The sequence below is a fragment of the Cyprinodon tularosa genome, unplaced genomic scaffold (genome assembly GCF_016077235.1).
Source record: "Cyprinodon tularosa strain WSP-4 unplaced genomic scaffold, ASM1607723v1 ctg221, whole genome shotgun sequence".
NCBI lineage: Eukaryota > Metazoa > Chordata > Actinopteri > Cyprinodontiformes > Cyprinodontidae > Cyprinodon > Cyprinodon tularosa.
In genome coordinates, this window is record NW_024038824.1 from 221,987 (window position 1) to 235,636 (window position 13,650).

Below are 13,650 nucleotides of genomic sequence, written 5' to 3' on the forward strand. Positions count from 1 at the left end.
CCTAAGAGGCAGCTCTGGACAGCCTGCTCTGAAGCCATTCATATACATTTCAAACCCAGTAAGAATCATACCCTCATGTTCACACTGTTTCTTATTAGATAGCAACACATGGATTTAATTGAAGTTTTAAACACTACACAAAATAATGTTTTGTTTCTACTGATGCTTCTGCAATCAAACTACATTTCATGCATAGTTAGTTAATGCCACTATATCGATATATAGATTTCACACCGTTATATGTTGTATTAAACCGTATTTGATACAATAGAAATGACTCAAAAACTTTTATTTATCACAGACACCAAAACCTGACGTCATTGATCTAAATCAGCAACAGGATCAGCTGAATTTAAAGCTGCAATGGCTGAGATGAATGATCCTTTCACAATAAAACAACATTTCTTTAATACAAATTGATAAATCATTAAAGAGGGAAATTAAATGTTCTGTTATTTTTTATGTTTCGAGGGAAAATTGTACTTGTTTTATTATTTTTTTCAGCGTTATCTACTCAGATTATAGCCATTAACTCCTCTGCATCAAGGCTAAACACTTGAAGCAAATGCATCAATTATAGAATACATTTTATATAATATTTATATTACAGTAAAAGTTTAAATATTGCCTACTTTATTTCAACAATATTTTATTTTGAAATCAGGATGTAATCCGGAAACTGTTATGGTTGCTATTAAGGATTGACCATATATTAGGTGGAGGGGAGCGGCAGAGAGCCGTTGAGCAATGCTGGGCAGCTGGGGAGCAGGCGCCGCTGGCGGACAGGAGGCGGCCCTCGGGTCGGTGAGGCCCTTGGGGACCCTGAACCCGGAGCGCGGAGAGGAGGAGGAGGAGAAGCCTCCCGGCCGGGCAGGGTTTCATCTCAGCCGGCTGGTCAGCTGGAGGCAGCATCCGTGCAGGACCTCAGCCCTGTTTGCTGCAGCGAACGCTGGGATCTGGTAGGCATCATGACGCAGGGATATCCATCAGGCAACACTGACCTCATGTCTGTTAGAACAACATTAAGCATCAATTTGCATCAAATCAAAATATTATGTTATAGTGTATTAGGATTTATTTTGAGACTTTTTTTGGCATAATTCTTATTGAGATTATTGGAGTATATATATTAAGCAATTAAGTCAAAGCAAGGGAAATTAATTAATAATAAACGAATTCCTTTTTATGTTTGATGTTATTCGGTTATAACTATTTTATGTTTTTTTATGAAAAAGTTTTTAAAACAATTTATCTATCTTCCAGTGTAATGCTGTGATTAGAAACAAATTTTACTTCAACAGTTTTCCACACTAACCCAGAGTTGATCTTTTTGTTTTATTTATATAGAACATTTTCTTTTAAACTTGTTATAACATTTTCATCAGAGAAAATTAAATCAAGACCAGCAATTATATAAATACGGGCATGGTGACCGCATAGAACAAGTTTTACAGAATGGGACAATATGATTTAGCTAAGCATTTTGTGATCAGATATAGAGTAAATAATATACTTGTGTGGATGGCTTATACAATAAATCTATAAAAAGAAAACTATCCTAAATGTTTAAATATTCCAAGAAGATGTAAATTACTTTGATGAGAGGAAGAGCTTCTATAATGTAACTTTATTTCTTCATCTTATTGCTTACCACATTTTAATTGTCCGAAATAAAAAAAAGACTCACCTTCCTGATATCAAATTTTTAATGAATTAATATAGGATTTGAACATTTTACTTTAAGTATAAAAGACACAATGTTAGCAAGTTTATGAAGAAACTTGTCATATGATGCAGAGCAGCACCGAAATGCAGATAGGAAGCAGGCAGGTGGAAATAAACAGCTTTACTAGTAGCAGAAAATAAAAAAATGTACTGACATTAAGATGATAAATTAGAGGAAGAACACAAGGAAAAACGGGTCGATTTTAAGAGAGATGTATGCTGGGGGGGGTGAAAACTAAACAAGATGGAGATGATTGTTTAGAAACAGAGTCCAGCTGTGAAAACTCATACAGATCACAAAAAAGCTTAATTCAATAATTATATTTTTAAACTTTGATGTATGTCTGCAGGTTTTTTGCCTTCTGTTCATTTAGGATCTACAGCCTTGTTTCCATCATGCTGATTATGATGGTTGTCACTGTATCCGCCAGAGACTCTGTTTGGACGAGAACCAAAGGTAACTTGCAAGCAATTCAATTCAATTCAATTCAGTTTATTTATATAGCGCCAAATTCACAACACATGTCATCTCAAGGCACTTTACAGTTCAACCAGATCATACAGTCAAATTGATACAAAGTTTTCTATCTAAGGAAAACCAGTTGATTGCATTGACTCATTGACTCAAATACAATCCCCCACACTAAGCATGCTTGTAGCGACAGTGGAGAGGAAAAACTCCCTTTTAACAGGAAGAAACCTCCAGCAGAACCAGGCTCAGTGTGAGCGGCCATCTGCCGAGGCCGACTGGGGTTCAAGGAGACAGAAGCAGAGATACAAAAAGCAGCTGTAAAAGGCGGCCCCGTCCAGGAAACACACAGCCAGGCAGACGAGCTCCAAGGCAGCTCCCATGCCAGAGGACGAAGAGAGCACATCCACTCAGTCACGGTCAGAGAAACAGGACCACACTGGAAAACAGGCCGATCTCCAACATCTATTAACAAGGGTGTTGATAGAAGCAGCACAGCTGATGTTTTTTTCCAGGATGACGTCACAGCCAAACAGGAACAGACGAGGCAAAGCTACTCTGAGGAAAAGCAGAGAGAGCAGAAGGTTAGAGATTGAACTAACAGATTCTGCAGAATAGGAGAACAGAGAGAAAATGAAGCAGAATGATGAAATGGGGGTCCCTATGTCCTCCAAAAGTCTAAGCCTATAGCAGCATAACTATAGAGATAGCTCAGGATAACCTGAGCCACCCTAACTATAAGCTTTATCAAAAAGGAAAGTTTTAAGCCTAGCCTTAAAAGTAGACAGGGTGTCTGCCTCACGGACTAAAACTGGTAGTTGGTTCCACAGGAGAGGAGTCTGATAACTAAAAGATCTGCCTCCCATTCTACTTTTAGAAATTCTAGGAACCACTAGTAAACCTGCAGATTGAGAGCGAAGTGCTCTGTTAGGAACATAAGGAACAATCAGATCTCTGATATAAGATGGAGCTTGGCCATTTAAGGCTTTATATGTGAGAAGGAGGATTTTAAATTCTATTCTTGATTTAACAGGAAGCCAATGAAGAGAAGCCAGGATAGGAGAGATATGATCTCTCTTTTTCATTTTCATTAGAACTCTGGCTGCAGCATTTTGGATCAGCTGAAGGCTTTTAACTACAGTTTGTGGACTTCCTGATAGTAAAGAATTACAATAGTCCAGCCTTGAAGTAACAAATGCATGGACTAGTTTCTCAGCATCACCCCTGGACAGGATATTTCTAATTTTTGCAATGTTCCTCAGATGAAAGAAGGAAATTCTAGAAACCTCTTTGATATGGGATTTAAATGACAGGTCCTGATCAAAAATAACACCAAGATTTTTTACTTTATTATCTGAAATCAGTTTAATCCCATCCAAATGAAGTGACTGGCTAATCAGTTTCTTTTTCAGAGACTCTGGTCCAAAGACTATAACTTCTGTTTTGTCTGCATTCAGAAGCAGAAAGTTAAGAGTCATCCAGGTTTTTATGTCTTCAAGACATGCCTGTAATCTATGTAATGGGTTAGCTTCATCTGGATTTATAGACAGATATAGCTGGGTATCATCAGCATAACAGTGGAAATTAATCCCATGCTGTCTAATAATTCTACCAATTGGGAGCATGTATAAAGTAAAGAGAATTGGTCCTAGCACTGATCCCTGTGGTACTCCACAGGTAACCTTTGAGCGTGTTGAAGATCTATCATTAACATGAACAAACTGAATTCGATCAGATAGATAAGATTTAAACCAGTCTAGTGCTGTTCCTTTAATTCCAACAAAATATTCAAGTCTTTCTAAAAGAATATTATGGTCAACTGTATCAAATGCAGCACTAAGATCCAACAGGACGAGCACAGATACAAGTCCATTATCTGAGGCCATGAGAATATCATTAGTGACTTTCACCAGAGCTGTTTCAGTGCTATGATGAGCTCTAAAGCCAGACTGAAACTCTTCAAAAAGTTCATTATGGTGGAAGTGATCGCAAACTTGTTTGGCAACTACTTTCTCAAGAATTTTGGATAAGAAAGGAAGATTGGATATAGGTCTATAATTGACCAAGTCATCTGGGTCAAGAGACGGTTTCTTAAGCAGAGGTTTAATTACAGCAATCTTAAAAGCTTTAGGTACATATCCCTGTAACAGAGATAGATTAATCACATCTAAAATGGAGGAGGAGATCAAAGGGAATACCTCCTTAAATAACCTGGTTGGAACTGGATCTAACATACAAGTTGAAGGCTTAGATGAAGACAATAATTTTGCTAATTCAGAGAGTTCAACTGGATCAAAGCAGTCTAAACCCGGTTCAGATTCCATGACTACCTCAGGTACAATCGCGGATCGAGGAGTGCTTATGATCTTTTTTTTAATAAGATCAATCTTATTTATAAAGAATCCCATAAAATCATTGCTGCTAAGAGCAGGTGGAATGGACGGTTCAACAGAGCTATGGCTCTGGGTGAGTTTGGCAACTGTATTAAAAAGAAATCTAGGATTATTCTTATTCTCCTCTATTAATGAGGAGAAGTATGCTGCTCTTGCTTTACAAAGGGTCCTCTTATACAGCAGTAAACCATTTTTCCAGACTAGGAAGGACTCTCGCAGGCCTGTGGAGCGATATTTTCTCTCCAGTTTCCTAGCATTTTGCTTCAAAGTACGCAGCTCTGCATTAAACCAAGGAGCAAGCTTTCTATTTTTAACGGTTTTCATTTTCAAAGGAGCTGCGTTGTCTAAGGCAATACGCAGAGAACTAGCAACCCCATCAACAAAATCATCAACCTGTGAAGGGGAATAAGCTAAGCTTTTGCACTCTGCAGCACTGCTCAGTGACACAGAGCAGAGAGAAAGTGAAGCAGATTCTTTAAAATTTATAACTGCACTATCTGATAAAGATCTACTAAAATTGAACCTTCTTTTGGGGGAGGAGAACTCTGTTAAAGTAATCCTGAAGGTTATTAGAAAGTGGTCAGAGAGGACAGGGTTGTGAGGAAATACTGTTATTTCTTCACATTCTATGCCGTATGTCAGCACAAGATCCAAAGTATGAAGATGAGAATGCGTGGGACTATTCACATTTTGAACAAAGCCAATAGTGTCTAAGATAGCATTAAAGGCTGCTCTTAAGCTATCGCCTTCAATGTCAGCATGGATGTTAAAATCTCCCACTATGATGACCCTGTCAGTATTTAATACCAAATCAGAAAGGAACTCTGAAAACTCATCTAAAAATTCAGAGTAAGGACCTGGTGGACGATACAAAGTTACAAAAAGAAGAGGTTTTCTTGCCTTGAAATTTGGATCAGGGAAATTAAGGGTTAAATGTTCAAAAGAGTTGTAGGTATTAATTGTTTTGGGAGTAATCAGTAAGTCAGACTGGAAGATTGTTACTACTGCAAGCAATATGTCCATCAACTGTTGTCTACACAGACTTAAGATCAACGTAGAGAGACAATTTCATCTAACCTTTATTTAATTCAGTTTCAATTCAATTTATTTACATAGCGCCAATTCACAACACATGTCATATCAAGGCCCTTTACAGAGACAATTCAACCAGATCGTACAGTCAAACTGATTCAAAGTTTTCTAAGGAAATTGACTTATTGATTTAAAGGCAAACCTTCACAGCAAGCATGCTTGTTTCGACAGTGGAGAGGAAAAATCCCTTTTAACAGGAAGAAACTTCCACCAGAACCAGGGGACGAAAACCCTGGAATAGTCTTGATGCAAAGTGACAGTGCTACAAAATGCACAACTCTGTACTTCCTGCATATATAGATGTTTTTAATATTATTTTTTCAAACAAAAATTTCAATGCAAGTTTTGCATATCATATTTCTAGTGCTATACAGTAATGATCACAATACATGCTTATATTGCAATGCATCTCAATAAATGTGTGATTTCCACCCTTCGATGTTAACTTTCTGTTGGTGAAATCGCAAAACCCCAATCAAATACTTTTTTCCCTATGTAAACTTTTAGTCTTTTTTAAAAGAAACCCTTTGTAAAAAGTGTCATCATGCTATTGTAATGGTAGACCTTCTGAACAGATCTGACATTACTAGGTCAGCCCCACAAAAAAAAAACCCGTTACTTCACATTAGTGCCTAGTGGGTTGGGTCACCTCTCTGGGCAATACTCCAAGATATGTGCCTTGGTTTAAACTGGACTCAGAGGTCTGTAGACATTTCCTTTGACTCCATAGCTTTTTTCTGTCCATCATTCTACTCTCTGAATCAGTTTGACCTGAGGAGTTTCATTTCAAAGTAAAGACGAATCTCATGGATGATCCATGAAGATCGGATGCATTGGAGGTCAATTTAGAATAGAAGAGCATAGATTTCCCAGATTTCAACGAGTTAGATTTAAACAGTTTATAAAAATATGAACCTAGCACAGGTCAGTAGGGATTCACCAGAGTCAGCAACCGCAAACTTCTGGGAGAAGATTGGACAGTTGAGTGAGCAAACAGAAACAGAGAGCAATGTTTCCAGTGTTGAATTCTGGTTTACTAACCTCAGAGTTCAAGGACAAACTTTGAGGGTTTCTGAAGGAGCCAGTTGGCATGACGCCACTTAATCGCTGAGGATTCCTGAATTCATCAAGGTTGGTTTAGAGAAATCCTTTGACAGGTACCCATGGGTCCAAGGGACACAGGGTCAGATCAGTGAGAGCAGTGACAGGTTGAATAATCAAGGGGACAAATCAGAGTAAGAAAATCTGAGAGCCGGTTCAGTGACAGAGCCAGGTGATCCCAGATCCAGAGACAATGGGGAGGATCTGGGAGGGAGGTCAGAGCACAGAAAACAAGTCAGAGATCCAAAAGCGCACTATGAGAGGCCATTCGAACAAAAAAAAAAAAAAAAAAAAATTTGTGGACTTTGTTTTCAAAGTTTGAAAACTCTTTAGCTTCCCATCCAGGGAGCTTTCTCAATTCAAAATGTCAGGACTAGAGTTCCAGTCTTATAGAGTGGCCCAAACAAAAGCCTTGTTATGGCTTAGAGAACATGCACATTGAACCAAAAAAAAAAAAACAGGTTAATCCATTAGTAATGGAGAGTTGTTGAGGTTGTTGTTAGTCTGCAAAACCCGATACTGGCCTATGCCTCTGAGATGGGAGTCGTTAGGGTCATTGTTAGCCTGGCTGACCAGGCAAGATGTTTTGGTCCCCTGCATGGCAATAGTTTGAAATGATAGCGAGAAGGAATCAACTCAATCGCTGTGTTGTAGGTTTTTGAGAGTTGTAACTAGAGACCACCCCCTCTGTTTAAGGTTGGTTTTTCTATCTTAACATAAATGGCTTCCTTCACACCTCTTTCAAACCACCTGTCTTCTTTGTCCAAAATGTGAACATTCTGGTCAAACGAATGACCTTTGTCATTACGGTGTAGGTGGACAGCAGAGTCTTGTCCGGAGGAGGTAGCTTGTCTCTGTTGAGCCGTGCGTCTGTGGAGACGTTGTTTGGTTTCTCCAATATAAAGATCAGAGCATTCCTAGCTGGACTAAAATGCATACACCACTTCGCCAATCTTAGGTCTCAGGGTTTTGTCTTTGGGATGCACTGGCCTCTGTCTAATGGTCTTGTTTGGTTTGAAATGTACTGGGATTTTGAGTTTGGAGAAAATCTTCTTGAGTTTTTCAGAGACTCCAGCAACATATGGGATGGCGACGTATTTGCGTTTATTCTTCTCAGTGCTATGTTGGGATTTCCTTGCTGATTTGACAAACAACCACTTTGGATATCCACAGGTTTGGAGAGCATCCTTGATGTGTTTCTGTTCCTTGTGCTTCCCCTCTGTTTTGGTAGGGACATGATCGACCTGGAGTTGTAAGGTTCTGATGACAGAAAGTTTATGTTCCACTGGATGGTGTGAGTCAAAAAGAAGATATTGGTGTGTGTTAGTGGATTTCCTATACGCTTCAGTGTTGAGGTTTACATCTCCTTCCATGCTCACCAAACAGTCCAGAAAAGGTAGCTTGTTGTCGTTCGAAACCTCTCTGGTAAACTTGATGTTGTTGTCAACCAAGTTTATGTGTCTTGTGAAAGCTTCCACTTCTTTTCGCTGGATTTTGACGAATGTGTCATCTACATATCTTAACCAGTGGCTTGGTGGTGTTCCTCTGAAAGTGTCCAAAGATCCCTTTTCCATTTCTACAATGTAAAGTTTGGCTACAATTGGATTGGAGATTGCATGGCACAGCCTTGCTTCTTCCTGTAAAAAATATCCTTGAAATTGAAATAGGTTGTGGAAAGACAAAGATTCATTAGGGTGCAAATCTGGTCCAGAGTGAAATTAGTCCTGTTTAGGTCACTGTCTCGCTGAAGATGCTTCCTGACTGTTTCAACTTTTTCTGATATAGGTATGCACGTGAAAAGTGAAGCAACATCAAAAGACACCAGGGTTTCTCCTGGCGCCATCTTTCAATGTTTGACTTTGTTTGCAAAGTCTTTTCAGTTTTCTATGTAATGTGGTGTGGGTCCCACAAGGGGGGGGGGGGGGGGGGGGGGGGGGGGGGGGGGGCTGGGGGTTTAATTAGTAAGCTGTTAAGTAATGTTGTATGTTACTGAGTTAATGCTGCTGACAATGGGTCTGAGTGGTGTTCCTTCTTTGTGAATGTCTGGGAGTCCATATAAGCATGGAATGTCTTCCCCTAGATATAATCCAAAATAAACTGAACTGTTAATTACCTTGTCTTTTTCTGGTTGTTTGAGATGGTCCGTTATTTTCTTTTTGTAGGCGTTGGTTGGATCTCTTTTCAAAGACTTATATGTGTTGGTGTCACTCGGTAGAGGGAGAATTTTGTCCCGCTAGAACTATGAGAGAGCCAATAAGGTTCAGGCAGGCTTAGAGGAACAGGAGGCAGAATCAGGTCAGAATCAAGCAGGCAGAAAGGTAAAAGGAATGATGGACCAAACTCACCAATAATATGGTGCTAGTGACTGGTTTGAGAGCTGGTTATACTGTATAGTCAGGTGAGCAGGTGAATCTGATGGAGTCTGATTGGGAACGGGGCGGGGTTGACAGGTGTGTTAAAAGATTAATTAAACCAGCACTAGTGCCCAAGAATCATGACAGTGGCTGTGTCCGAACATCTGCCCTAACCCCTAATCCCTCAATCATTACGTATATAGAGCAGGGACTATATAGTGGATTTTATAGTGAACTCGGTTAACGGACCGTTCAGACACGTGATAATTACTTGTCGCTCCTTGTTGTTCACGTAACTCCGCCTTCCCGCATTTGTTATTTGTCACCACCACCACAAATCCCATGATGCTTTACGAGGAGAGCTCTAGCAAAGCAATCTGGGATATATCTGGTCGCCTAGTGACCATCTATGCTCACTACTTTTCAAGGTGCATTGTGGGAAATTTCGTGTCCACAACCTTTTTATCCACTAGATGTTTGGACACTTATTTAAAAAGGCATAATCACTGTATAGTGCCCTAGTTATAAAGGTGGACATTCGGACACAGCCAGTAACTTCTTAGGCACCTATTATTTTTGTTCATCATTCAATATTCATTGATTCTCAACATGATTTTTTTTTTCTGTGATTAGCTTTATGTGTAGGAAGGAGAGCATTTTTACTCAAGATGGTGTTAGTGTTTCAGTATCAGTGAAGGGATGTTAGAGATGACACTTTACATTTGACTGCACTTGTCCCATATTAAAGTGTATTGTAATACATTTAACTAAATCTAATTGTTCTTATCAGAAAGAAGCAACCTTCTCTTGTTAAAAGGTCCAAACTACAAACAGCTCCTACCAAAGGTTCCCCACAACATTATGGAGCCTCTTGGTTTTAGATGTTGTCCTTCATCCTCTCTTCCCATTCTTTCCTTTCATTAAGGAAAGAGGAGGGAGCTTAAGGTTTCCATCTCAGACTTGTGGATTATTTCGCTCGGAGCCTAGTAATTTTCCTCTTGATGCATATTTTATTACTGCTGCACTCTTCTTTAAATGTACTAAAAGTTTGTAACTAGTTCTGCCTTTAAGCAGAAATAACTTAAGGTGTAACTCAAATTGTGTAGCTTTTCTTTAAACTCATTATATATTGGTGTTACACCTATTTTTTGTGTGGATATTTTACCATATTGTCTGGACATAACATAAACATTTACCTATAATAATGCTGCAGGTAAATACAGTTGGTGGTTACTAGTGTTGCACCGATACCAGTATCAGGCGTGGCCCCGATCCAGCACTAAAACTGTGGTATCGGTATCGGGGAGTACCATCAAATAGGGCACTGATACCATTTTGAGAGCCAAAAGTTTATTCAACTGTTGTCACCAATTTCAGGAAGGCAATAAAAAGTTATCTGGAGTCACTTTGCATTAGTCTTTTTCCTGCTTCACAAAGGTAGGCAGCAGCTTGACAAAGCCATGATGGCAGTTATTTTACATCCAAGTAGTATGCAGTTCTTCATATATACACATACACCTCAGATGGGATCAGATGGTATTGGTATGGTATCGGTATGGTATCGGCATCGGCCAATACTACACATCCAGGTATCGGGTATCGGTATTGGGACCAAAAAATGGCATCGGCGCAACACTAGTGATTAGTGTTTATGGCGTCACGATACTGTCAAAAGTGCACACACACAATAAATACTCCTACAAGCAGCTTTACTTCATGTAAACGTTCACAAAGTACTCCTCACATGCATGTATAATGCTTAGATGCTTAAATAGAGTACCTCGGGGCCCAAATATATCACAAAGGAGGGCTTGTCCAACTCTTAAAGAGAAGCAGTTGGCGTGTAGTTGCTTTGCTAGTAGGAAGAAGAGTACAGCTTCTGGCGGGTGATAGGAGTGAGCAGAAACAGGTCCATATGCGAGAGGAAGAAAGCATCTTGTTTGTGCCATATTGGGGGCCCGTGATTCTCTATTTTTGCAAGTAAAATGTTAAACATGCACGTGGGGAATAGTTTTTTAGCTTCTGTATGAAGTTTGGCTAGCTACTTGTAGAAGTATTTATTGCGTTTGTGGACTTTTTGGCAGAAACCTTGTGCAATAGATCCTACAGTCATTTGTTCCATTAACACTTTAATAGACACCTGCTTCAATATCATTATAGTGGCACGATTGCAGAAAGCTTAGAGATCAAATTCTTTGTTTTGTCCCCCACAGGAGCTCCTGTATGGTGCAGCATGGCCACAAGGTAAGACAAAATAAAAACTCAACTCAGGTGAGAAAATTTGTTAGCCTGACGTAGTCCTACTCAATTCTAGTCAGAATATGAGTCTGATACTGCTCCATAGAGCTGTGATTATGGGGCGTGTTTTGAACGAACCAGGAAAAAAAATGCCTTTGCACTCAATTGGATAGACCTACAACCAAAAAGAGCAACGGAGTGCGTGACGTATGTTAAGCGACGCATAGTTGTTGTCAACAAAAATCAAAGCATGCAGTTTCACGCCTAGAATAAGAAGATGAGCCTTGATCGCGTTTCTCTGTTCCTCTTTTAAAATTAATTTGCTGTCGATATCTTCTAGAACAGACCTAATAGCAGAATCTACTCTCTTCAACTCTCCGGCGGCAGCCATTGTTGTTGTCACCCAAGCGCGCTTTGGTCACATGGTTGAATACGTTACTGTTGATCATCTGTCCATCATCGTATAAAGCCCGCCCTGACAATTTGATTGGATCGCCAGAGAGTGGGCGATCATACTCGCGCTACTATGGAGCAATGCCAGACCGAACTTCACGACCTCAAACGTTGTGGGCGGGACTAAGTTCGGAATGGCACCCAGGCTAAAAATTTGTGGTTGTTTGTTCCCATTAGTGTTTGTTGTTAATGCATCTTATATCATTGAAAATCTATTTATTTTATTAAATGTTACATTTGAAGGAAAGGCATTTGTAATGTTCAAACATGGTGGTGGTGGTAAGGTTATGGTGTAGGTCTGCTCCGGTTCCAGCAGTACTGGTGCATTGCACCATATGTATGGGCTGATGAAGAAGGGGGCTTAGATTTGTAGACTGATATTAAGCCAGACTCATCCTAGAAGTTTCAAAAAGCTAAAGGCAACAAAAAGTGTTTATGGTGTAGCCATTAGAGGGGATTCTGGTATATCTTGATTCTATGTGTATCAGAGAAAAAACCAAAAACACATTTATACTTCCCCCAAATACTGAGTGGGGTATCTGAAAAAAAAATATATATATATATCCAATCCATATTCAGAAGCCCCCAAATGAAGACAACCGTCATACTAGGGCTGAAACAATTAATTGGATTAATCCTGATTAATTGATTATTGAAACATTCATCAACTAATCTAGTAATCAATTAATCGTGAACTGGAGTATAGAGACTAAAATATGCCTTTACCTGAGAGAGAAACCCATTCAGAGAAGTAATTATACCAAAATTGTAAGAATATATATTAATATTATGCATTTAAGATAAAAAACTTTTTTGTCTGTCAATAAGCTCTACCCAGAAATCCTCAAGTAAAAAAGTTTTAGTTTCACCTGGTATAATTCTGTAAAAAATCTTCTTTAAGGTCCCTTTTGATTTTCGATTGTTACTCAGTTAACTGAAAAATAATCGGCAGGCTGATAGATTAGCAAAAAAATCGTTAGTTGCAGCCCTACTTCATACAAGCTGATGAAAACTGTATGTCTTGTGTATCTCCTGCGTTGAACGAACATACCTTCACATTGTAACACATTGTATTTACTTTCACAGTGCCTGATGTATAAACCAAACACATTGATTGAAAAATGTAAAGTTGATCCTGTATGTATCACATGAAGGACGGTTTAACTGGATAGATGTGACCATAAATTGGTTTTTCGTGATCAAGGAGATACAAAATGTCTAACTTCATTGGAACGACAGAATTGGTGTTCTCTCAGAGGGAGAATTGAGTTAGTCGTCCTTAGCTGAATTAGGACAGTGGGTGCAAAAAGCAAACTGAGGGTTGTCGTGCTTTGGAAGTATTTGTTTACATATGCAAACATCTAACCTAGAGCAGGTTTTATTCTCCACTAGCTGCAAAGAGACAGATTTAGAAATGTTCTTAGACAAAACACCTTTAAATAAACAGTATATATATATATATATATATATATATTTATTTATTTATTTTTTGCTAAAGTAGAACATTTTTATGAGTTTAAGGTTGATGTTTAAAGGTGTCAGACTGACCAGTTGTGTTTTTGCAGCCAGGGCAAATATTACGCTGTAATCAGAACCCACAAGCCTAATGTTTGTCATGTAAACAGCAGTCCTGCATTGAAATGTCATATTGTAAATGTAAAGTCATGGCCAAAATGAAGTCAAACAGACAGAGATATCTGTTTGAGTTTCAAAGGAAGGCCACTTTAATAATTCACATGTCCTAAAACCTCCTATAACAAAAACACATAATTTGCATGTAGAATTACTATCTAGAAATAACACATTCTTCAAATCTTCTGCATTT

The 13,650-nt window shown here is 38.9% G+C and overlaps 1 protein-coding gene across 1 annotated transcript in view; it reads left to right on the plus strand.

Moving 5' to 3' along the window:
- The first annotated feature begins 724 nt into the window (after positions 1 to 724).
- retreg1 (reticulophagy regulator 1) overlaps positions 725 to 13,650 on the plus strand; it is a 36,848-nt gene continuing 23,922 nt past the window's right edge. The window contains exons 1-3 of the mRNA XM_038286161.1: positions 725 to 959; positions 2,076 to 2,182; positions 11,348 to 11,378. Of these exons, the coding sequence (XP_038142089.1) occupies positions 748 to 959; positions 2,076 to 2,182; positions 11,348 to 11,378 (350 nt within the window). The 5' untranslated portion in view covers positions 725 to 747. The remainder of the gene's footprint in view (positions 960 to 2,075; positions 2,183 to 11,347; positions 11,379 to 13,650) is intronic.